The sequence below is a fragment of the Electrophorus electricus genome, chromosome 15 (assembly GCF_041902795.1).
Source record: "Electrophorus electricus isolate QZ-2024a chromosome 15, ASM4190279v1, whole genome shotgun sequence".
Lineage (NCBI taxonomy): Eukaryota > Metazoa > Chordata > Actinopteri > Gymnotiformes > Gymnotidae > Electrophorus > Electrophorus electricus.
Window position 1 is genome coordinate 8,016,951 of NC_137511.1, and position 25,268 is coordinate 8,042,218.

At 44.0% G+C, this 25,268-nt stretch overlaps 1 protein-coding gene across 22 annotated transcripts in view; it reads left to right on the plus strand.

The window, feature by feature from the left end:
- svila (supervillin a) overlaps positions 1–25,268 on the plus strand; it is a 56,058-nt gene that overhangs the window by 26,935 nt on the left and 3,855 nt on the right. For 12 of the 22 annotated variants that reach the window (XM_081697122.1, XM_081697125.1, XM_081697124.1 and 9 more), the window contains 32 exons: positions 719–1,630; positions 1,993–2,148; positions 2,673–2,707; positions 4,014–4,078; positions 4,258–4,394; positions 4,722–4,817; positions 5,970–6,216; positions 6,792–6,860; positions 8,662–9,037; positions 10,085–10,331; positions 12,046–12,178; positions 13,413–13,457; positions 14,148–14,216; positions 15,250–15,300; positions 15,655–15,823; positions 16,203–16,289; positions 16,822–16,908; positions 17,026–17,203; positions 17,580–17,752; positions 18,203–18,358; positions 19,245–19,381; positions 20,122–20,269; positions 20,476–20,621; positions 20,786–20,961; positions 21,909–22,056; positions 22,487–22,680; positions 22,811–22,893; positions 23,185–23,333; positions 23,490–23,595; positions 24,333–24,540; positions 24,703–24,836; positions 24,930–25,085. In XM_081697122.1, coding sequence (XP_081553248.1) covers positions 719–1,630; positions 1,993–2,148; positions 2,673–2,707; positions 4,014–4,078; positions 4,258–4,394; positions 4,722–4,817; positions 5,970–6,216; positions 6,792–6,860; positions 8,662–9,037; positions 10,085–10,331; positions 12,046–12,178; positions 13,413–13,457; positions 14,148–14,216; positions 15,250–15,300; positions 15,655–15,823; positions 16,203–16,289; positions 16,822–16,908; positions 17,026–17,203; positions 17,580–17,752; positions 18,203–18,358; positions 19,245–19,381; positions 20,122–20,269; positions 20,476–20,621; positions 20,786–20,961; positions 21,909–22,056; positions 22,487–22,680; positions 22,811–22,893; positions 23,185–23,333; positions 23,490–23,595; positions 24,333–24,540; positions 24,703–24,836; positions 24,930–25,085 — 5,273 coding nt within the window. Of the gene's footprint in view, positions 1–718; positions 1,631–1,992; positions 2,149–2,672; positions 2,708–4,013; positions 4,079–4,257; positions 4,395–4,721; positions 4,818–5,969; positions 6,217–6,791; positions 6,861–8,661; positions 9,038–10,084; positions 10,332–12,045; positions 12,179–13,412; positions 13,458–14,147; positions 14,217–15,249; positions 15,301–15,654; positions 15,824–16,202; positions 16,290–16,821; positions 16,909–17,025; positions 17,204–17,579; positions 17,753–18,202; positions 18,359–19,244; positions 19,382–20,121; positions 20,270–20,475; positions 20,622–20,785; positions 20,962–21,908; positions 22,057–22,486; positions 22,681–22,810; positions 22,894–23,184; positions 23,334–23,489; positions 23,596–24,332; positions 24,541–24,702; positions 24,837–24,929; positions 25,086–25,268 lie in introns of those variants that run through there. The other 10 variants (XM_081697112.1, XM_081697130.1, XM_081697115.1 and 7 more) reach the window with 9 other exon arrangements.

A 25,268-nucleotide genomic window follows, 5' to 3' on the forward strand; every position in this document is an offset into this window, starting at 1 on the left:
TGTTCAGAGAGAAGAAGGTGACAAAATGTTGGTGCTTTTTTCATTGTTTTAACGTCTTAACCCCTTCAGAAATGGACACCCTTTTGTATAATCCAGAACTGTTTCCTGGTTTAGGAAACAGTACTTGGAAACTGAATAGTATGAGGCTTACCATCTGTCTCCTCCGTGCTGGGAATGTTTAGCTTGTACATTTAACCTTACAAAAGATGCGCAGTAATCAGTGAACTACTCAAAGTGGCATACCATCATGGGGTACTGAAGTATGTATACTAATGTCAATTTGGTGTGAAATATGAGTGAAAATCGTCAGGCATCAAACAGCATTGGTGTTCCAGTGAGTCCAGATTCACATTCCTTTCAACCACGGGCATTATTTTTTGCAGTACCTTTGGGCATATTTCAATTACTAGCACATGTTTCACATTACTGCTGCTGCAGAGAAGATGAAATGTGATAGTGTGTGAATGTGTTGTTTTTTTCTCCAAATATGATCAGGTTAACAGTTTAACCACATGTTAATATAGTGGCGACCTGCTTTAATGAAAGGGAGTGTGATTGGCATCTTTAAGGAAAAGGGGAATGGCTAGAAGACTTGGGGCTGTATTGTTATATCATCACTGTTTCTCACCTCAGTTCACTCCTAGTGCAGCGTAAGTGATCTGTATTTCCCCTTTTGTTCTCTAACTTGGTGTTAACTCCTGTCTCTCTCCTTCTGAAGAATCCGAGTTAGGGAAAGGCTGGCAAGCGATGAACCATCACACAGGAACCTTAAGCAGGGCTCCACATCAGAGGTGCCTGCGTACCACCGTAAGCCCTGCTACCCAACCCGCTTGGCCTACCAGGGACGGCCAAGCCCCCACCTCGCCTACCAGCCATCCCAGCTGCAGCACTTCCATGCTGGGCAGGCTGAGTTCCAAGACCCTGGCTGTCTTGGCTACCTCTCCATGGGCAATGAGCCCAGCCCTAAGGTTTGGCAGGAAGCAGACGTGGGAGTGGAAGAAGTGGAGATTCTAAGGGAGGGGAGGCAAGACCTGCGGGCAGAGAGGCTTCTGCACAGCAGGAAAGCAGTTTTGCCCTCCACAGTCCAAATGAGGGAGAGAAACGCTCACTACCAGCGTGGCAGGTCTGAGGACATGAATCTGCCCTCGGTCAACCGGGGTGGAGATGCACCCAGCAGAGACGGAGTATCTGAAGAGCCTAGCGGGAGATGTGGCAGTTGGTCACGGAGGGAAGAGAATACAGAGCATGTGTCCCGACTTCAGGCAGCTGAAGCAATGCAGGCTAGAGCCAGACAAGTCCAGGACCGGCTGGAGGGCTCGCATCACCAGCAGGGAACCAGCCATCCACCATTCCAGGCCTCCATGCAAGCCCATGCCCCACCATCCAATGGACGATGGGCTCCAGGTCCAGCCAGTCACCTCTCTTATTACGTATCAGAGCCAGAGAATACCCATGCCTCTCCTGCTCCTGCAGTACCCACCCAGGAAGCCATCCACTGCAAAGAGCCTGTCTCTCAGGCCAGCGTGGCCAACAGAGATCACTCCCCTGTTGATGTGAAGGTTTCTGTAGCCCAGCTCCGCCACTCCTATCTGGAGAGTGCCGCAAGCGCCCAGAAGCCTGGACACCATCAGTATGTGGAGCTTTTAAAATAAAGTGTGGTCCTGTGTCTCTTGTTGGGTTGGGCTCTGTGTGGGACTAACTTTGGAAATTAACCTTCAAATTGCTTCAAACTAACCTCTAACCACAGAGGAGAGTGTAAATTGTTCATTCTAACCATTGCTGATATCTGGCTACATTAGCCACAGTTTTCAGCCACGGAAAAGTGGTTTGGCCTACTTTTTTCCTGTTGCCAGAAGGATGCTTGTCTGTGACCTACCCTCACTGTTGTTCAGTGTGTGTTTACATTGACACTAATCTGGGCACTTTTCAGCCTCTTAATCCCTTGGTCCTATTCTGATGCTCCTGCCTGCTTCCTTCATTCTGTTGTGGTAGGGCAGAGTGCTTTCCTGCCATCGCTGAAGTGCCCTGGAGAAGCGGGAGAGCGTCCCGTCGGCCCCGGAAGTACATATTGCCCTCTGAGAGTAGAAAGACCTCAGAGAGGTTTAGAACACAGCCCCTCACACTGAGTGAGCAGCTGGAGACCAGTCGGTAGGGAAGGCGAGGAGGCCGTCCACGCACGCGCATGCGAGTGTGGGGCTAAGCCCAAGATGGGACCTGCACTGCTTGCACGCAGTTGTCCATCCGCATCTGAAAACCTCTAACTGATATTGATTTGCACGATGTGGCCTTTGACAGGTTAGCCTTTTTTAATCCTGAAAATATATTGTACACACCCTCAACATTTCTTGGTCACCCTATTCACCTATTTACAAAAGAGGTCCATCTCATCACCCCCCTCCCTTGAAACCAAAGGTCATATTAATTGCTGCAGTAAGGCATCTTAATGTGCCTGTTTCCATAATCAAGACTGCTGCTGCCTTCTCTTAATCTACCATTCCTTCTCTTTCCTTCCCAGAGTGCAAAGCTTGCTGACTTCTCTCTTGAGATCTCACATTGTGGCTGCCCCTTTCTAATGTTTGATTTGTTGAATCATTATCTAACTGCTTCTAGCTGATTTGCTTTAATCTTTTGAATATATTGGACCCCTGATTGTGGTTTTGTTCTTACCACAGGTGTTGCCTAATCTCAGAAGCACAAATGACAGAAGGTAAGTGAAATATCCTCTTTAAAAGAAGTAATGAAAACATTAGTTAAACCTTTTGGAGTTTTTAATAGCTATTTCAGTAGTATAGTGCATTTTCTTTTGCTGTGCTACTTGAGATTTTATTTTTGTTGTGCAACAGATTTATTAGTAAATGTTCTTGGAAACAAGTATTTTAATGCTTTTTAAGACTTAGGTTGTCAGTCTCAACATAATTACAGAACTTCTGAAGACAAACCATTTTGCTTTGGTTTCAAATCTTTGTGTTCATGATTAGAATTCCCAGTATCGTAAGCACATTCTGCAGTTTTATAGGCTTACAGCTGTTCTGTGCTGTAAAGCTTGAGAGACTTTGTCATTTAAAATGAAGCACAGTAAAGTTTTAAAGAGGACAACTGATATTCCAGATCCTTTCTAGAGACTGAAAAGGAGCACTCTAAAAGCTAACCTACTGTGGTTGACTTTGTGCATTCTGGCAGTGTTTGAATGCTTCAAACAGCAGTAGGTCTATGCACAAGAGCTGGTGCCATGGTGAGCAGAAATGTGTGGAGGGGGCTCTTTGTATTATGATATCTCAGGAGTGGTGCGCTGAAGCCCTCTGAAGTATAAGTGTGTTTTGAAAAGGTTACTAATGGCTGAAAGGTCAATTAATGTGGTACAAGAATACCCCATCATAACATTTATGATGCATGTGCTTGTGAATTCAATATAAAATGTTGAAATTTGATTCTAGATGAAGTTTACGAAAGGTCCAAGACACCATGTTAAAATGTGATCCGTTTTCTAAAAAGACTATATATTATTTTTTAGAAAATATTAACATTGACACCATTTCAGCAACACAACAAACTTTGTGTACACAAGGCCTTTGATCTCCATTACTCTTAGCTGTAGCCCTAGAGTCTGTGTCAGAAGCCATTCTTCAGAGATGATGTCAGAAGTGCAGTGTCATGGCACCTATGTGAACCATTTCTTCAGCATTAAAGTCATGACTAAGACTCTTCAGCAAACGCACTGCTTCCCAGCAACAGGCTGTGGCCCTGGGCCAGGGGATTAACTCCAAGCTCCCACTTGTTGACAAAAGAAATAATATGCCTGAAATTGGTTAGGAACTGGACAACAGGAATACTCCATGTGTTTGTGTGAGGGGGAGAGAGAGAGACAAATCTTTTCATCATGTGAGCTGGACTTTGTGTTGTCCTTTGCAAGCCATTTCCTTTGAAAATATTTCTCATGAATATTTCTAACGAATTGCTCTTTCTTTTTTCTAAATGTCCTGTATTCTCGGTGTCCCTTTACACTCCTTTCCCAGTGGATGAGGAGAAGTTGGATGAGAGAGCAAAAATGAGTGTTGCTGCCAAACGTTCTCTCTTCAGGGTATGTGCATGATGGTGCTGTGGTGTCCTCAAAAATATGATTTCCAACTGCACACAATATGACTAGACAAAGAATTGAAGAATGCCACAAGTTTTCACATTAGAGTTTCATTTCATAGAGTCCTTTATGAGCATGGCAGGTCATTTCTTTTTCATTTCACATGTCTCACCATGTCCCAGGAACTGGAGAAGCGCGTGGATACTGTTGCTCTGAAGCCACCGGGTTATAGCGGTGCATCTACACGCAGACTGAGACGAGGTCAGGACCGCTACCGCACCCAGCCCGTCACCTCAGAGGAAGTAGTCAGCGCTGCTACGTAAGGCGGCGCACGCGCACACGCATTGTCTGCTTTTGGGTGTGGTTCACTGTCCATCTGTCTCTGCTTTTGGGTGTCAAAGATTGCATAACATAGATATTTAAAATACATTTAACTACCACAATGAATTCTTTTACAGGGAGTCACTTGTGAGCAACTGCTTTTATCCATGTGTGACTATATAATACAATGTTCCACGAAACAAATTAGCCTTCCACTCATGTAGTTGGAATCTCAGGAATTTCTGACTTCTACAACTCCTTTCCCCCTCTCTCTTGCCCCAACATCCTTCTCTCTGCCTGCCTCCTTCGTTCTTGTGCTGTGAAGTGTCCCTGGTCCGTTGTCACAGACTGTGTCTGTTCGTTCTTCAGTAGCGCGCACTTCTAGTCCCACTGTAGTCAGCAGCACAGGCACCACACCCAGGTACTCAGGAGTCACATGAGCAAATGTGCATGTGTGTGCCAGACAGGCATGGTCACTCCTATGGATACTAACCTGCCTAGCAGTCCTCACACAGGGCATGTGCTTTTATTTTCACAGTGTGTATTAACACACTTACTTATGTGTGGTTTATTCTCTGTGAAGTGACCTAGGTAACTTTGTGGTCCAGATGCTGCAAAATATGTAAAAGTTTAGAATTTTTATGTAACACTTAAAAAATGTTTCTTGTTAAATAGTAATTGGGCTGTTCAATAGTGAAGTTGATCATGATGGTATACTTCAACTTCATTTATTAAGGGTGCGCTATGGTTAGGTGCAGTGCTCCCTCTTGTGGGAGGTTTTAGGATAAATAACGGAGTCACATTTGAAAAACATCTGGACCATAGAAACAAACAATATTTCACTCTTTGACCGGCTCAGTCCATTCTAGCTCACAAAATTTCCTGGTAACTTTTAGAAGCAAAACAGTTGATTTAAACAACTGATTAATCAAATCTCAGCTTTAAAATGTCAATATCTTGTGATATCTTTTTAAAAAACGTGAAAACTTGTGACGAGTGATGCGATGAATGACCCGTCAGGACTGGGCGATGTGCAGTGAGAGGATATGCCCCACTGTGGTACCACTCTGCTTCCAGAGCAGGCCCCAGGCCCTCCTTAGCCCTGCATGCTTCTGCTGGGTTATTAGGCATGTTTGCTGCACTGAATATGCTACTATAACCTCCATGGGGCAGACACTCTGCCCATAAAAGGCAGTTAACCAGGCATTTATTCAACCACATGGATAAACAGGACCACATTATGATCTAAACAGGAAATGGGGTTAAAATCCTGTGGAAGTAGCCAGCAGAGGCTTTGTTTAAGGTTCTGTTGCATTGCACTGCCCCTTGTAGCCTCCTGGTTTGGTTTGTTGTTCCTCCCACAGGCAATGCATGCATCAGTCATGGAAACTCAAAACTAATGCTATAGTTTTGCCCCTCTCCCTTTTGAAAACTAAAACTAAAGCTTAACTTAACAATGGTAAAAAGGCTGAGGATGCATATTTTTGAACTGTCAGGTTGTACTAATAATATGCTTCCCCACATCTCCCTCTTCCTTCTCCCCCTTCTTTGGGGGTGGCGACTCCTCCTGCAGCTCTGTGGTACGGGAGCAGGAGTGTAGGCTGAGTCAGGAGCCAGCCGAGGTAGAGGGAGCACGCCGGCCCATCCCTGATGCGGAAAGCCAGGAGGAGCCGGACCAATCCACGCTCAGCCTGGCGGAGAAGATGGCCATCTTCAACAGACTGACCCAGAAGCCTGTCCTCAACCCCGCTGCGCGCAGAGACGGCCGGGCGAGGCGTGGGAACGCCCGCTACCAGACCCAGCCCATCATCTCTGGAGAGGTGGAGCAAGTTTTTATTTATTTATTTATTTTTTTAATCTTTTCTGGCAACACCGGCTCTTAGCTCTTAGATGAACTTCATGAGACTTATTATGCGGTGGCACTGACTGAAGAGTGCTGGAGTTGCCGAGAGTGTCAGTGACTGGGAGATGAACTCCGACCCTGGTCAGACCCGATGCTGAATGTGTACCGACCAATTAAGACAGTGGAAGGTGTTGCCTGCTTAAAGCCCTATAGCTTTACTCCGTGTTCCCAGGCTGTACTGGGGTAGGCCGATGTGATGTGATCTTCCTCACAGCTGCCGACCTCCCACTGAAACTCATGACATCTCTGCAAGGCCAGGTTTCTGAGGCCTTCTTGTACTTTAAAATGATGTTTTCTCACGAAAACCCATAGCCCTGGAGAGAATTATTTTGTTCACACAGCTGGATTTCAAACTTGCCCCCTGAGGAGAACCTAAGTGAAAATTTTGAACCTTTTAATTACGCTTCGCATATTTTCTGTTCACACGGGTACGCACGCATACACGTGCGCACTAGTGTGTGCACTAGTCCTTGACGCTTCTCTTTGGTACAGGATTGCTCGGACTCCGACCTTTCTGAGGAGGAAGTGCGGCGCTCAGATGGACTGAGTGAACTGGACTATGTGAGAGGCTGAAGCTCTGCTCGCTGCTGGTCCTGAGCTTGCGCTCCTAGCGCTCTGAGCCATAGCACAGTCGCGAGTGCTGCAGTGTCCTTACTCCAGACTCTTCTGGGGGATCAGTTGTATGTTAGCATGCTGCTAGCTATGAGTCTTAACACGTATGGTAGATTCAGGAAGTATTCACGCTCCTTTACTTGTTGCACACTTTATTGTGTTTTGGATTTGATTTTGAATGTATATAATTGGCATTTTTGCATTCATTTACATTTGATTTTGAATAGATATAATTGTTGTCTCTACCAACTCCAAGGGGCTGTCATATGCCTTTTACTCAACAGTGGCTTCTGTCTTGCCAGTCTACCATAAAGACCTGATTTATACAGTGCTGCAGAGATAGTTATCTGTCAAACAGGTTCTCCCATCTCTGAACAAGGCCCTTCTTGCGCAGATTCCCACTTTGGGTAGATGGCCAATTCTAGGAATGTTCAATTTTGTGCTTCTTCCATTTCAGAATTGTTTGAAGCCACTGCCCTGGGAACACTCAAAACTTTGATATTGTTTTATATCCTTGCCCTGATCTAAGTGTGATGAATTGATACATTTGACAAACTGTGGGCCCTTATAGATGGCAGAGTGCTATGTCCACTCAATTGAAATTGCACGAGGTAGAGTGGAGTTGGGGTCTACCTGTAAACAGGATGCTTCTGACCACATGTTTGAGTTCTACAGTAAAGGTTCTGAACACTTTTGTGAATAAGAAATTTTAAAACTTCAATTTCAAATTTTCTGAAAACATTTCTTCATTACAGGTAAAAATTGCAGCTATTTCCATTCGAAATCAAAACCACAACACAGTAAAGTGTGAGACAAGTAAAGTGAATCTGAATCCACTGTATGTCAGTGTGGCCTCGTACTGATGGCAAGTGTCCTTTACAAACCCCGTTTTCGTTAAGAGGCAGTGTTCTAATTCGCCGTTTCCCTGGACAAGCCATTGATGAGCCTGGTGTGTAGTATGGGCCATCTGTTCGGAACTGTGTTTGTGCCACTGCTTCCTCTAGGATGTGTCCCATCCGTGCTGCCTTTGCTGCAGGAGGGTACTGAATGTGTTATGGGTCTAGAGCTGGTGCAGAGAAGGCTTTTTGTCTTGTGTAAAGGTCATAAGATCTCGCTTCCTCTATAGTGTCATTTAAGAGGTTTATTCTTTTGTTTCCCAGGTGTGTATGCATGTGTGTGTGTGTGTGTCATGAAGTTTGAGAATATCTGAGTGTGCTATCTTTGGTGCATCATGTGCTGCTTGTGATTTGAGAGTGCATAGACTTTGAATGCAGTGACTTCTTTCCCTGATTAGAAAGCCTTATGAACAGTGTGTGTGTGTGTGTGTGTGTGTGTTTGGTTTGTTTGTTTTTTTTCCTCAGTGTATGTCAATTTTGTGTGTTTCTCTGTGTGTATGATCTTTTGTTACTTGTGGTTGTGAGTTTGAGGATGGTGACTTTGATGAGTCAGCAAGATTAACTGTATGTGTGTCTGCGTGCATGTGTGTGTGTGCATGTTTATACAAGTGTGTATTAGTGTTTGTGTTTGTCCCTGTGTTGAGACTTCCTGTTACTGGGCACACTGATATTCCATTTCACTTGCTGATCCGTTTTTACTTCTTCTGCTGGTCTTCCCACACTGCTCTTGCCTTGTCTCCTTTATCATACTTCCTGCCTTTCATGTGTCCTTTGTGTAGTGTCCTCATCTGTTTCCCTGCACCCTTCTCCCCCTGCCCTTCTCATATATTCTTTCGGTCTTCTCCCGACTGCAGGTTGAAGGTGTGTCGTCCTTAAGCACCTCCTCTTCAGCCATTAGATCTTCCACAGTTTCCACGGCACATGCTGGTGACCTCCACCTGACCACTCCCAACATGTCCAGCATAACCTATGACCAAAGAACCCTCCCTTCCTGGCATCAATCACAAACTGTTACGCCCGTCCAGAACTTGAAAGGGCCCTCTGAACCATCTGCAGTCCAGAGCGAGGAGCCTAACTTGGGTATTGGCAAGAGGAAGCACCCCTCTCCGGAAAGTGTGAAGCAGCCAGCCAGAGAGTGGGATGGACCAAAGGGACACAGCCAGGAAGCAGTGACCTCCTGGGATCTTCAGGACACGGACAGTCAACAGGGGTCAACAACAGCAGTGCCAGGTAGGATAAAAGTGGACAACATATACATGCACTCACCGGCAACTTTATTATGAACACTTGTTTGACTGTTCGTTAATGTAAATATGTAATCAGCCAATCACATGGTAGCAAGGCATCAAGCCAATCATCAGAATGGGGAAGAAGGGCGATTTAGTGACTTTCAACTTGGCATTGTTGTGCTGGATGGGCTGGTCTGAGTATTTCACAAACTGGCTACTTCCTTCATGTCACAAAGCTCAAATAATCTCAAATTGGTTTCTTGAACGCAACGATGAGTTTTCTGTACGCAAATGGCCTCCACAGTCACCAGATCTCAATCCAACAAGCACGTTTGGGATGTGGTAGAATGGGACATTCGCACCATGGACGCGCAGCCGACAAATTTGCATTAACCGTGTGATACTTTCTTGTCGATATGGACGTACATCTCTGATGAATGTTTCTAGCACTTTGTTGAATCTATGCTGTGAAGAATTAAGGCAAAAGAGCATCCAACCCAGTACTAGCACGGTGTACCTAATAAATCAACCTGTGTGTGTGCATATATTTTTGGTTGCTCTGTCCTTCTATGCTCTGCGTGCTCGCACTACTGAGTATGCATGGAATATGTCCTGCAGAACTGATGGCAGGCCAGCCCTGCTCTTTCTGAAGCATGCAGCTTTGTTTTGGTATGATGTGCATGTCTGACTAGAAGACTTCAGTAATGTTACAGAGAACGGTAGAGTGCGTGTTTCGCACCGTACTCTGAGATGCCATTTCCTGCTGTGGATGTGGTCCGTTTATATTTGAATCTACAGAGAGCACGTGTGTGCGCATGTACATTCGTGTGTGTGTGTGTGTTTGTTTTCCCATCATGCATTATTTATGTAAATCAGATAAAACTGTGAGAATCTCACCAATAGCATGGCACCAGGAAAAATAACACTCACCCCCATCCGAATGCTGTGTAGGTTGGGGTGTGTGTAAGCTCAGCCACTGGGTTGTCCTAACAGCTTCCTGTGTGTGTGTGTGTGTGTGTGTGTGTGTGTGTGTGTGTGTGTGTAACAGGTCTTCCTGAGCAGACAGTTGCAGCAAAAGGCATAGTAGCGGTGGCTGCATCACAGCCCATGAGCTGGAGCGCCTCTCTCACGCAGCATACACACGCTCAGACACACACTCTGCAGTCGCCCGAGTCCGGACGGCCTGCTGCTGAGGACGGTGAAGGGAATCGAGAGAGATTGCAGGACTTGTACGCGGGACAGGAGGACGAGCTCTCCGACATTATGTCATCCAAGCAAATATCTATTAAAGACAGGTGAGCTGCCTTTACCGCATGTGTGTTAGTGCTTGAACTGAGGTGAACCAAAGTGTATGCCTTCATCGTGCATCCACGTCTCCTTTTGGCTTTTTAAGGGTGACGGGAGATTAGATGAACACACACCTCTCAAACACAGTTTTGGAACACTAGTTCATGAATAGTATTGTTTTTCACTAGACATTCAATACATTTCTAGTTACACTGTTACAGCCTAATTGCATGTGTGTGATTTTTCTCCGTTGGAAGTTTTTGGAGTGCTGGAATGTGGTCTGACGAGATGTGACAGAGGCCAGGACCCATGAAGCATTTCTATATAAGGCTGTGGTGGATCATAGACATGTGCTTGATCATTAAAGTCCAGACTGGACTGAACTGTTTATGAATGTTAAAGCTTCCAGGACACTGTAGTCCTGGCAGTCTGTCAAAGTGGAGGCAAATGTTTAAAAGAGTGATGTTGCTAGCAAAAAGATTATTTTTGCAAGTACATATGTGTGATGTGTTTTTAAGAGCCAGACAGAAAGAGAGCGCAGGAGATATACAGAACATAAAAAAAATATACAACATGGTTTCATTTCTTTGTGACATGCATGAGATTCCATCTGTACATCATGATGTTTACATAAATGACCAAAACCAAGTGTTCTTTTGAGTGATATAAAGCAACACCTTGGTTATCAAATCTATACTTTCCTTTTTCATATTTGCGTCATCCTAATATCATGGAGTCAGTGTAGCCCGAGATCATGATCTTGAAGTTTCTGTCTGTTTATAAGTGCACCTTGCCACCATAATTGTGGACATGTGCTGATAGAGACGGAAATGTCAGACTGACCGCAGTGTTGTTACCAAAGTGTTGTACACATGATGGATGATTGGATATCTGATGCCACCAGCGACTTTCTGGCGTAAACAAGTAGGACTGTAAATTGATTTGATGATGCAGTAACCACATATAATCACTTTGTGTACGCTCTCTCTCCACCTCTCCTATTGGGCCCTCTGTGCCTCCGTCCTGCTCCACCTCTCCTATTGGGCCCTCTGTGCCTCCGTCCTGCTCCACCTCTCCTATTGGGCCCTCTGTGCCTCCGTCCTGCTCCACCTCTCCTATTGGGCCCTCTGTGCCTCCGTCCTGCTCCACCTCCCCTATTGGGCCCTCTGTGCCTCCGTCCTGCTCCACCTCCCCTATTGGGCCCTCTTTGCCTCTGTCCTGCTCCACCTCTCCTATTGGGCCCTCTGTGCCTCCGTCCTCCTCCACCTCTCCTATTGGGCCCTCTGTGCCTCCGTCCTCCTCCACCTCTCCTATTGGGCCCTCTGTGCCTCTGTCCTGCTCCACCTCTCCTATTGGGCCCTCTGTGCCTCCGTCCTCCTCCACCTCTCCTATTGGGCCCTCTGTGCCTCCGTCCTCCTCCACCTCTCCTATTGGGCCCTCTGTGCCTCTGTCCTGCTCCACCTCCCCTATTGGGCCCTCTGTGCCTCCGTCCTCCTCCACCTCCCCTATTGGGCCCTCTGTGCCTCTGTCCTGCTCCACCTCTCCTATTGGGCCCTCTGTCCCTGCACCCTCTGCTATCTGCTACTGCTTCTGTTTCTAGAAGAGATTTGGATTTGGCTTGCTCTGAGTGTGTGTGTGTGTGTGTGTGTGTGTGTGTGTGTGTGTGTGTGTGTGTGTGTGTGTGTGTGTGTGTGTGTGTGTGTGTGTGTGTGTGTCTGCCAGACTGGCTCTGCTGAGGAAGAGTGGTGAGGAAGACTGGAGAAACAGGATCAATAAGAAGCAGGATGTTGTGAAAGTGGCCATTTCAGAGAGGCATGCTCAGCTTTGGGAGGTGGAGCAGACATTTAAGAAGAAGGTAACTCCTCAAAATTGAAATTTTAAACACTTATTGGATGAAACAGTGTCAACATTCCAAACTCTTGTTCTTTATATTTTCTGCTTAGATCTGAATGCATAATATAAATCAATTTTTCTCAAGTTTATTTGCACATGCAGAAAAAGAGGTATTACTTTGTTATTCAACTGTGTATCACATAACCATCTATTGCCCAGTCAAAAACTGAAAATTATGGTTGTTTACTGTCAGAGAGTCATTCCAAAGGATGCTTGAACACAATGGGAGTGTGTGGCCTCCCTCTTCTCTGTCTGCACGCGTTCATGCGCCTCTGGCAGTGGTGGGTAAAATTGCCCCTAGATTCCCTGCTGCCTGTTTTTAGGGTTGATGTGGAATTTATTGGCCAAGTGTGGTTGTGTTTTGAATGGGGCCGTGTAATAATATTCATCCATCCAATTTGTAATGCATTTTCCTGTATAATTAACATGAATAATTTGTTTTATTTTTGTATTTAGTTGTGTGTCCTATGTACTGCAAATTCTAAATTATTTTCATCCTTTATATTTACCTTAAGCAGGAGTATACTGTCTTAATAGTATCACTTGTCTGATTGAACTTGACTAAGCAGGTCTGTAACATTCTAAGTCAAAAATGGTATATAAATATGCAAAAATGTAAATAGAAATACCCCTGTTCTAATGCATTTACCTGACTAAGTAGAAAGAGTAGTTTATCTGTGTTGAAATATGCCTGTAATTGTTTGAGATGCATATATATGGAAGAATTTTGATATCTTCCATATTTGGGATATGGATATTCTGGTTTTGAATGCTAGCTTCTTTTCTGTAGTGTCATGGTTTTGGTTTCATGTTTTTGGTTGTACTGTTTCAATTGTGAGCTAAGGTACTTTTGTAGCAGTGGTTTTACCCTTCAGTTGAGACTCAAGCACCATAATTTCTGGTAATCTTATTATTCCATTACTCTTGAGCACGAATGTTTTTCAGTTGTAATGTGGTTTGTTTAGTCTTTATTTAGAGATGCCCTAAAGTCTTTCTGCATGCAGTGGAATAAATAAAAGATAATGAACCTAGAAGACAACAGAGGAATCAAACTATGTGCTTTTATGGGTAATGTGGAGAAAAGCACTAATTTTCTGTGAGATAAAAAAAAAAAAAAAAAAAATTCTAGAGCCAGTTGTATTGTTTAAGGTTTTTAGGGCCATTCTTGTCCTTGTTCATTTTACCCCCTTTTTTAGGGCAATGGGATTATAGATGACTTTGCAGTTTCTGATCAGCTCTGGGTAAGACTAACCGCTCCTCTTCTGTGAGGCTTCAAGCCACTGTTGGGGGTGTGGCTGTGTGCTGTACTGATGATTCTTCCCTGCTGTTATGGTGGTGGCGTGAGTGCGTGTTTGACTTCACAATTACGGTGACGGTGTGCTGTACTGCTGTTTCTTCCCAGCTGTTATGGTGATCTACCCGCTTGCTTGTGGTGGTGGATTTGCGAGTTCATATCACTACCTTGATGGCAATGCATTTGAACTTTAAACCAGTTGACATTAACAAAAAAGGAGGTGACTCCTGTGATATCTATAGTGATGGCTTTATGCAGTTCTGCCTTGCCATCATGGGAGATTATTTTGACCACATTTATATGGCCTCATTATACTGTCATTGCAGCCATCGTGTTGTACTTGGTCTTGGATTGTGGTACTAAATATTATCAATTGTGACTTGTTTCAAACTCAGATTGATCTGTCCTCCTGTTTTGGATAAAATTACATATAGGTAACATTGGCGGTGTGTTTTGAAGCTAATCTTGTGTGCATTGTGATGTTTGTTACTCACTTCAGTTTCAACTTTTCTTTTTGTTGAGGTCAGTATCACTGCTCTACATAGAGGTCATCTCTGTCTGCTGCTTTCTCTCCCTCCATCATCCTTTCTTTTGTACCTCTCCATCTTGTCTCTTTTCCCCTCCGTTTCTTCTGTAGGAACCTGTCTTTTCTTCCACTCTTTCCTGTGCCTCTGAGTCTCTGGATCCCATTGATCCCCCACCACAGGTGAGCAAGAGAATGCAGGTAACGGCGTTCTCTCCTGGGTCGTGGACGCGCTCCTTAAAGCAGTCTTTCATGTGTACAATCTCATTTTGCACCGAAGAACTGCTCAATATTTGTGCCATATCCGTGCCATGCTCTTCTCCCCAGTGGATTACTATTCCTTAATTTTGCTCTGCTCCCATTACTCTGAGCTCATCTGCCTGTCCCTGTTCATGGGCCGAAGCACATCCCACTGCGCAGCGATTTCCTGTCTCCTAGTTCCCCCTACATCTTATGTTTTACATCTTTTTTATTTTTATTTTTTAAACTTAAATTTGCTATTTTGGTAGCTTGTTAAATCCTGGATGTGCTGGTGACTGGTATACTTGCTGTAGTGCCTGCTTTAGCTCTTAACAAAGCTGTAGTCTTGATTCACTCATGGTGAGAGGCGTTCTCTCTCTGACACACATTCTCAAAAAGAGAATCCTCCTCCTCTGCTCCTCCTCAAAAAGACTTCAGCTTCTTTTGTCTGCATGTATATTTCAGTTCAAAGAAATTGCTTTCATGTTGTTCTACAAAACATTGTTCTACATTACATACAATTATTGCCTTTGGTTATGTAATATTTCCTGAAGATCACTGAGATGCAATTTTCAAGTTTTAGTTTTAACTATTTAACTATTGTCCAAGGACACTTAAGACTCTACCAGAAGAGTTAGAATAGAATGTCACTCTCTTCATTCAGTCTGTACACAAAAATGCACATACCTAACAGCAAGGTGTATGTACATGTGCAACATGGATATATTGGCACAAAGGTTTCTGATTTACAGTTACTTTCTGCAAAAAAAAAAAATGTATATAGACCTGAGATACTGTCACCTGAGCTTCTTTGCCCTTGAAGTTCAGTAGGGTGGGGGGTGGTAGGTTAAATGTCATGTACTGCCTGGCCTTTGCTGTGTCTTATCTTTGCTTTCTCATCTGTTGTCTTCTCTTTCCACTCACCTGTTTTCTCACCTGTCTTTTCCTGCGCCTCTATCCTCTTCCTGCCATGAAGGCCAAACCCCTGCTCGTGCAGGCCGATGAACGTCACCCCTGGAGAAGGAAGGTGCTCTATATCATGCAACAGCTGACACACACACAACATTAGCACTGAAATGAGGGTTTGCTTTTTATGGACTTCATCAAACTTCTGAAAGGCATCTCTGCTTCTGGTGTACAGAGCTACGTGTTCACAGCGCACCACATGTTTAAAGGTTTTGGGAGGAAGAATGCTGAGGAACCCTGATTTTTTGGGTTGGGTTTTGTAATGAAGAAATTGTGCTAAAAGATTTTATTTTTTTAATGATCTAAAATGGAAAAAAAACCATTTGTGAAAGTCATCAGCGATGAATCTGAATCAGACTCTTTGAATATGAGATGAAGTGGTAAGTTTCTGTCTGTCTGTGCCCCTCTTGTCCAGAGGATGGCAGGTGAGGAAGAGGAGGCCCAGAGGATTGAGCGCATGCAGATGTCCATCCAGGAGCGCAAGCAGCTCATTACAGCTCAAGAGAGTGCCTGGAAGGTCAAAGGTCAGGGAGCGGCCAATGACTCCACCCAGTTCACCGTGGCTGGACGTATGGTCAAGAAAGGTCAGACAGCATACCATGCATATATTTATTTGTTTATTTATTTGTTTGTTTGTTTGTTTGTTTATTTAAATAATATCTCTGAAATATCATCTCCTTAAAACAGTACAGTGGCATAGTTCAGAATTTTTTCAGTTCTGAATGTGTTGAGGATTAGCTAATATTAGCAAAATGTAATATGGCATGCACTATATGGTATTTCATTGTGTTGTAGAAGTCACAGTTATGAAGTCTCTGTGAATGGCTGAGTTATTCGAGACAGTGTGTTGTAGAAGTTGTGGTCATATGTTCTCTGAGTGGTTGAATCACTCCAGACACAGTTTTAGTAGTGGTGGTTATGTCGTCTCTGTGAATGTTTGAGTTATTTCCAACACTGTGTCAGGACTTGCAGCCCCTGATGTGCTTGTAAATCCCGGATTGTCTTCTGCACCCTTCAAAAACAAGAATGCTATTTCCAAACCTCAGGAAGGTAAGGGACCACACGCACAAGTGTGTGTGTGTGTGTGTGTGTACACACGGAAGCACATACACACTGCGTATTTTTACATTTTATAAAATACAAATATTCATCTGGAATACAGAAAATAATTTGGTGAATTAAAGGAGTTTTGGTATACTTTTTTTGAAAAGGATCTGAGCAGATTCAAAAAGGAGTTCTTGTTGGTACTGCACATTATTTTGGTACATCATAATGTTTGTTTATACTTTAATGTTTATCTGTGTATACTGCAACTGCTGCCTTTGCGATATGATGTTGAATATTTGATAAGTTCAAGCCAAACCCAGCAAAAACCCACCACCATCATCCTGTGTCTTGTCATTTGTTGCCAGGGCTTTTTTTGAAGCCGCATCTGACTGCCACAGCACAATAACCTGTTTTATAAACCAAAGAATTGTGAATGCTGTGTTGATCTGCTTCTAACTATAATTGATATGTGTTTTGTCTTATCACATTCTATCAAGAAATACCATTATTTACCTTATATTTAATGCTTATTCAGAGATTGAGGTTAGGCAAGACATGAAACTGGAGTCAGACAAGAAGTTGGACAAGCTGGAGTCCTTCCTGGGTCGGCTCAACAGTAAAGGTGAGCAATGCCAGTCCAGCTGCCCCGTGCGAGAACACTGATGTACTAAAACTAAAGGCTAAAATCTGCAGCTTTTAACCTACTCATTTGTTTACTCTTGTCATGTCTGTCACTCAGTGGACGGATTTCAGGAGACTACACTTACAGTCACTGAGAAGTCAGTTAAAGAGGTCATGACCCTGGATGATGAGTGCTTTGATAAGTTCTACAAACACACAGAGGAGCTTGTCAACGTTGCCAGCAAAGTGGAGATCGACGATGACTTTGATGCCATCTTTGGAGCTCAGATGCCCAAGTAAGAGTTTAAATTATTAATTGATGTGTATGGGAAGATAGACATTTACCATCTTTACACTGAGCATAATCATTTTAGGATGTTTACATAAGGTATTATCTTGGATGTTACTGTAACAGTAGATGTAAGCCAGGCATTGGTGGTGACCAGAATAGCACACTGGGAGATAACGGTCAAATTAATTGTTGGTATGGCCACCAAACCTGACGTTCAACCCAAACACTGCAGATGTATTTTAACTGCAACTTGCAAACATTTGTCAGTGCCCAAAACACAGTTAGTGGGTGGTCACAGAACTACACAGAAGGTCTTGGACCTGTTGTTGTGTTTTTGAACTACGTTGTGTGTCCTGACCTTTTACCTGGGTATTTTCCAGGCTGACCTCAGAGATGGTGCAGCATAAGCTGGCGGTGCGTCCAGCGCGAAACGTGCAGGCGTCGAGGAACCCTCTGAAGCAGCTTGCAGCCCGTGATGACCTGAGACAAGAATACACAGAGCAGAGACTCAACATTGGCCTGCTGGAGAGCAAGAGGATGAAACAGGAGAAGAGTGAGCAATGGAGAGAGCAGAAAAAAAGTTGGGGTGATGGGTTACTGGGAGTGTGACTGCTCATGGTGGCTTTCTGAGATGAGACTTCTAAATACAAGTCACAAGCCATTGGTAGCTATGTTTTGCACACATGTTAAGGATTGAGTGTATTGTGTATTGTTTGTGTGTGTGTGTTTTTAAATTTATATATATAATATACACACAAGTGGCTTTGTGTTCCTCAAAGAAATCTACACATGCAAAACCCTTTGCTGAGTACAGTCACACATACCAGTATGCCAGTAGACTAGTATAGTAGACAGTACTAGGAACTGTCTCAGTAGTCTGTATTACCATGTGACTGCTTTTCTGTATTTGTGTATATATTTGCTTCATTTCACATTTTGAGACAAGTATAGCCCCCCCCCCCACTCTTTTATTTCTCTCTCTCTCTCTCTCTCTCTCTCTCAGTGAGTAAGAGCAGTGGGTTCTCAGCTGTGGCTCTGGCTGGTTTGGCCAGTAAGGAGAACTTCAGCAGTGTGAATCTACGCAGTGTGAATATGACTGAGCAGAGCTCCCACAATAGCCACATGCCCTACAAGACTACCATGCTCATCCAGGTCAAAGGTCAGTAACTCAGCCAGCCCTGGATAGCATGAGACATCCAGCATATTCCATTCATTAACATATGCATGCACATTTATGCAGACATGCAACATGTGTATTATGGCGAACACAGATTATAACAGTTTAAGTAAATCCACCCTGTTTTCTATTTTGTTTCTGTGCTTATGAAGAATAAAATCAATTAGTTCTAGCTGTTACCACTGTGTTCACCAACATCAATAATTTCCCCACTCTAGACACATCATTCTAGACTGAGATTAAAAAAAAGAAGACGAGCTATGTTAGTGTGCATTATCCAATTGAACCTTGCTTGTGCCATCACCTAACTGATGAGTTATCAGCTCAGTTGGCAGCTGTAAGTAGAGTATGTTGCATCTCAGGGTCCTGTGATATGCTTGCACATATTAGGAATTGTCCTTGTGTTTAAGAACATCAATGCATCACTGTGTTTGCAGACTGCCTTTCTTCAGTGTAATATGGTGGGGACACATTGTTCATGTTCTGGGCCGTCTCTTTAAATTTACCGCGGCTGCAGAGCACTAGCTCTCATATGGCATGAGTGTATGTATTCTGTGCTGGATAAGGCATGAGTGTATGTATTCTGTGCTGGATAAGGCATGAGTGTATGTATTCTGTGCTGGATAAGGCATGAGTGTATGTATTCTGTGCTGGATAAGGCATGAGTGTAGGTATTCTGTGCTGGATAAGGCATGAGTGTATGTATTATGCGCTGGTTTTGTTCATTGCGGTAACACCCCTCCCCCCAGTCTTCAGTAGTACACTGTCTAATTCTACTATTCTCCTGTTCCTATAGAGAAATAATTGAGGAACATCCCATGCAGTTTCCCCCTTTTTTTTTTTCTTTTTTTTTTAAACGTTTTATTAGGTCGACGGCACGTCCAGACCAGGCTAGTTGAGCCCAGAGCTTCTTCTCTGAACAGTGGCGATTGTTTCCTCCTGGTCACACCCCACTTCTGCTTCATCTGGATTGGAGAGTTTGCAAACGTCATTGAGAAGGCCAAAGTGAGTGCTTATGGAGATAATGGAGACAAGCATGTCATTAATTCTGTACATATTTACATGAATGGGGCCTAATTGGTGAATGAAACACCAAAATCCCCTATGTATGCCTGCACAGATACTCTTACATGAGAATATGACGGCATTGTCATTTATGGCTTTAATCGAAGGGTGGAATGTGAGACTCCAGTAGAGCAGGGATTTTAAGGACATTAATGTATTTAATTTTGTCTCTATATATTAATTTAAATGGAATTCAAATCTAATACTACTTATTGTCCCACAGTAGTACACAGATAAACTGAGAAACAACACACAAAATATTACTTGTTGCTCCATTTAAATAGCTCTGTTCATATTCGTGTTTGACAAGTACCTCCATGTCAAAACAGTACTGTGGTTAGACTTCTGACACATCACACCAGAGGCAGGACGTTGGTTTTAAAAGACAGGAAATCTCACAAAGCAAAGATCTGTCAAGTAGGCATGTTTTTCAAAAACAGAGAACACTGAAATGTGTATGGGGTTGAATCTGACCCACGTCTGAGCAAGTACCCCTTTTAACAATGACTATGAAGTCTTTACTCATTATTTTTTCATATTAATCCAGAGTGAGGAACAAGAGATTATGTAATAAACATTGAGATATGTATAACAAAGTGATCTGGGCAAATAGAAGCTCACTCTCTCTCGCTCTCTCTTTGCGCCATAAGGTGAAGGTAAACCTCTCCTCCTCTCTACAGGCCTCTGAGCTGGCCACCTTCATCCAGACAAAGCACGACCTGGGCTGCAGAGCCTTGTATGTGCAGGTTGTCGAAGAGGGGATCAACACACACAGCCATGCAGCCAAGGACTTCTGGAAGATTCTGGGAGGACAGAGCAGCTACCAAGGCAATATGCTCTATCCTCATCTTCTGCCACAGTCATGCCTGCATGCTGGAGATTGAATGTGTGCCCGACATGCTGTAGATCATGTGTGATTGTGTGTGAGCCGTGCTTCAGCTGTAGTGCTGTTCTTGAGGATGTGGATGGCGAGGGCTGATCTGAGATCTGTGTTTAGTATGTAATAACAGTAGTCGTCGGCTTGTATGCCACAGCTGCAGGGACTCCAGAGGAGGATGAGTTCTACGAGAGCGCCATAGTTGAGACGAACTGCATCTACAGGTTGCAGGAGGACAAGCTGGTGCCTGATGATGATTACTGGGGTAGAATGCCACGCTGCACCATGCTCCACCCCACAGAGGTCAGGCCCCGCCCATCACAGCCATTAGCTACCAGTAATGCTAAAAGCACTATGACCACGTCGGTGACAGTGTTGTATAGCTAATTAAAGCTGCACAATGAATGTGAATTAAAGAATTGTGTGTGTGTGTGTGTGTGTGTGTGTGTGTGTGTGTGTGCGTGCAGGTTCTGGTGTTTGATTTTGGCAGTGAGGTGTATGTATGGCATGGTAAAGAGGTGACACTGGCACAGAGGAAGGTAGCTTTTCAGCTGGCCAAGCACCTGTGGAACGAGACGTTTGACTACACAACCTGCGATATCAACCCCCTCGACCCAGGAGAGTGCAACTCCCTTATCCCCAGGTGAGCTAAGACTGCACGTGTCAGCAGAGGCAGGGAGGCAGGCTTGTAGCACCGGCATGCACCCAGCCACCTGTTAGTGGTTATGTTCGCTGTATAGTGTTGTCAGTGTTATGTAGCAAGTTGTTTTGGCACCTGGAGCCTTTTAAAGATGTGACCTGGTGAAGGCTCTTGGTGGAAGGGTAGTCTGTTGTTGTTGTTGTTAGGAGAGTATGCTTCCAAATACTGAGCTCATTCCTCCTGTCAGGACACCAGCCAGGAATTTTTGTTTTTCATAAACACAAGCTTGGTTACCCATGGCAGTGCCTAAAACATAAGGCCAAGCGCTTCCATTTGGCAAAAACATCTCCCCTCTCTCTCTGTTTCTCTCTTGTTCAGAGTTTAACCTGGCTGTTTCTGGACTCTGTAATAGTCCTGATGCTGTGTTTCATGCTTTATCTGGTTGTTCCAGACTGACTCCCCCTTGTAGCTCCTGGCGCAGGTTCTTGGAGGGTCAGGATTTAGCTTTAACCATACTCTATTTTTGGTTGCTCTGCTACTCTTGCTAACTTGCTACTGAGACAAGCAAAGTTTCTGATTCAGAGGTTTTCTAGGTGAGCATGTCAAGGTCAGTATGTAGATGTGATGAGATTTTCATGCTTTAGTGAAATCATGGATAAAGCATGAATTTGTTGTCTACTTATGCACTTGTAATATTTGTGGCTTTGAAGAAAAATGGCATGTAGAACCAGGTGCAAGTAAATTACACAGGGATGCTAATAACAAATTGATGCAATTTAATTAATACTCTTGCAATTCTCACAATCTGGCTTTGATTCCTACATAAAGGGCTTTTTAAACTCAACTCTCTCTCTCCTTTTTTTCCCTCTCTCCTCTCTAATGCACCTGTCTCTATCTGTATACATTTCCACACCTACTTCATAGTATTTATTTCTCTGTGTGGGTGTTAGGAAAGGGCAGGGTCGTCCAGATTGGGCTGTGTTTGGTAGGCTGACCCAGCATAATGAGACTACGCTGTTTAAGGAGAAGTTTCTAGACTGGATTGACTCCAGTAAGGCTTCAAAGAAGAACGGCGACACACAAGCCATAGATCAAAAGGTACTGCCAAACTGAAAGGCATATCAATTCTGCTCTTTAGTTTCTTGCTTTATTTTTGAATTTTTGTGACTGAGTAACTGATATCACTAACTTCCTTGCTCTTAGCCTCATTAGCCGTTGTATTGTCACAGACATGTTTGATAGGTGTACAGTTGCAAACTGTAATTCATAGTCTGTTGGCATGCCCAGTTTTTCAGCTGGCCTCCACCTTGTATCTCATTGTGCAGTTTTCTAACTACAGGACTGCTGCTGATTTGGATGTCTTGGATGAATAAGTGCAGTATTATGTGCAGTTCTTGAATATCCAAGATAATACCTTCACTATTATTGTAAATATAACTATAGCAGAAGATACCACCTGAAAGATTTTAAATGAACATTTACACAGTTTTAGGAAGGAGAATGTTTACTACTTACTTTTACCTTGTAGGAGGTACACAGTGGAGATTGCCAGCCATACAACACCTCTCTGATGTTGCCGCTGTCACACGCGCCTGTTCGGACCATTCTAGAAGGAGTAGACGTGGGTCGGGGTTACGGCTTGGTGGAGGGAGCTGAAGGGCGAAACTTTGAGATCAGCACTCTGTCTGTTGATGTGTGGCACATTCTGGAATTTGACTACAGGTATAGAGTTCATTATTTTGTCACCTGAACGCATTTTGCTATTTTATATGGTGAAATGTTTAAGCCGAACCTGAAAGAAGGTGTGGATATATGGTGGAATTTAATGTGTGATGTGTGTTTCCTTCTACAGTCGCCTGCCTAAGCAGAGCATTGGGCAGTTCCATGAGGGAGACACATATGTTGTTAAATGGAAGTACATGATCAGCACAGCAGGTGAGCTCTCAGGCACTGATTCTGTCAGGTGGGGGGTTGCACATGGACCTCAACAAAGTAACACAAACAACGTCATTTCTCCATAATGGTTTGGAACTAGTGTGCATTTGTCTGCTTCCTTAATGTGTCCTTAAAGTAAGCCCTCTGTCAATGATTACCTTCCCTCCACTCTCATACCAGCACCATGTAAAAACTCATAAGCTATGTCTCAGCATGAGCCATCATGACAAAGTGAATATCTTTCGTGTGTGTGTGTGTGTGTGTGTGTGTGTGTGTGTGTGTGTTCCTCAGTTGGAAAGAGGCTGCATTCAGAGCGGATCATTGGTCCGGGGAAGGAGAAGTGTGCCTATTTTTTTTGGCAGGGTCGTAACTCTACGGTTAGTGAGAAGGGAACTTCAGCTTTGATCACTGTGGAGCTGGATGAGGAGCGAGGAGCACAGGTACCTCCACTGGTGTATTCCAGACATTAGAAATCTTAGCTTAAGCAATATAATAGAATTATCAATATAACATACTGCATACAGCATCATATACTGCTTATAGGCCCTTCGACATAGAAAGATGTATTAAAGACTGTAAGGGTGTGTGTGTTTCAGGTCCAGGTGCAGCAAGGAAAGGAGCTTCCCTGTTTCCTTCAGTGTTTTAATGGAGGGATGATTATTCATGCAGGAAAGAGAGAAGAAGAAGAGGAGAATACACAGAGTATGTCCCCTGAGTCTGGCCTCTTCACGACTAATGCTTTAGTTCGCTCCTTTAGTCATTTAGTCCATTTTAGCACACTTCTTTATTAATGTACTGACACGTTTCAATATCGAGTTGCAAAACAGAAATATTTTCCATGCAATTATCCGCGTGATGAGAGGTTAGGAGTGTAGAATGTTAGTGTGACTAACATGAGGAGGGGTTTGTCTCTGACATTGAAATTCCTGTTTCCGACATGTCAGTCATGGATCAAGTATATGGCTGAAAACAGGAAACAGCTGGCTTGTCCAGATAGTGCCCAGCTAACAGTGGGATTAAAGCAGCCCTTGTGTTCATATGACAATGTCACTAAGCTTCAGTGGCAGTCCAAAAATAAATAAATATTAGGGCTCGTGCTGTGTATGCAAGAATATATACCCGGTTTAGGCCCCACTTACAAACTCACAACTGATCAGTGGTGAGCTTTTAGGTGGATGTTCATTACCGATTGTATTGATCAGTGTCTTTGCTCCAACTAAAGCGTGGCAATAATTCCTCTGGTATGATTGTGTGTGTATGTGTGTGTGTGTGTATATAACAAGTTTTTGCGAGGCTTCTGAAAAAGGTGCTCCGTTTGTAGCTTTGCCTCCTTCCGTATGTGCTTAGGTATGAGATTCACACTCTTTGTGCTGCTCTCCTCACTGCATGCAAATCGTCTGACTGACCTTATTAGTGATATTCTGACCTTTTGCGTCCAGGTGCCTGGCGGTTGTACTGTGTAAGAGGCGAGAAGACTGTTGAGGGCCACCTGCTGGAGGTGGTGTGTCACTGCAGCAGCCTGCGCTCTCGGACCTCCATGATTCTGTTGAACATCCCCAAAGCCAGCATTTACCTGTGGCACGGCTGCAAGGCCCAGAGACACACGAAAGATGTGGGCCGCACCACCGCAAACAAGATTAAAGAGCAGTGAGCGAATACAGGGCACGCACTGACACACACATGCACTCATGCACACAGATGTCCACAAACGCACTAACCATGTCAAACGTGCATAGTTCTCCGTTCTGTCTTTTGCTTGTACACAAGTGCTTGCATACACACATCTTGGTTGTTTTGCTCTGTTGTCAGGTGTCCTCTGGAGGCGGGGCTTCACAGTAGTTGCAAAGTGACCATTCAGGAATGTGAGGAAGGAACAGAACCAGTAGGCTTCTGGGAAGCCTTTTCAAGGCGGGACCGGAAAGCATATGACTGCATGATTCATGGTGAGGCGAGATAAACCACTCTCTATGTATTACAGTATGTGCTAGTGTGATATTACATGTGCAAATTAAATTACATGTTAATTTGTGTTTCAGATGTAGGGAAGTTTAACTTCACACCACGACTGTACCAGCTGAGCAGCACTTCTGGGGAGTTTGCTGCTGTGGAGTTTGGGTGTCCATACAGAGAGGCAAGCCTGGTCAACTCCATGCCCTTCCATCAAGAGGATCTGTACAATGCCTCTCAGCCAGGTGCAGTACAGAAGACAGACGTCACCACTGCCAAGCGTTTCCACACATTTACTAAGATTTCACAATGAAATGGCCTGCCAGACACTGTTCTAGTCAAGGAGTACTGCATAAAGATGAGCTAAATGATGCCTGTCAGGGCAGTGATGTCATTTCCCTTTTGGCTGTTTTCTTGTTTTCTCACAG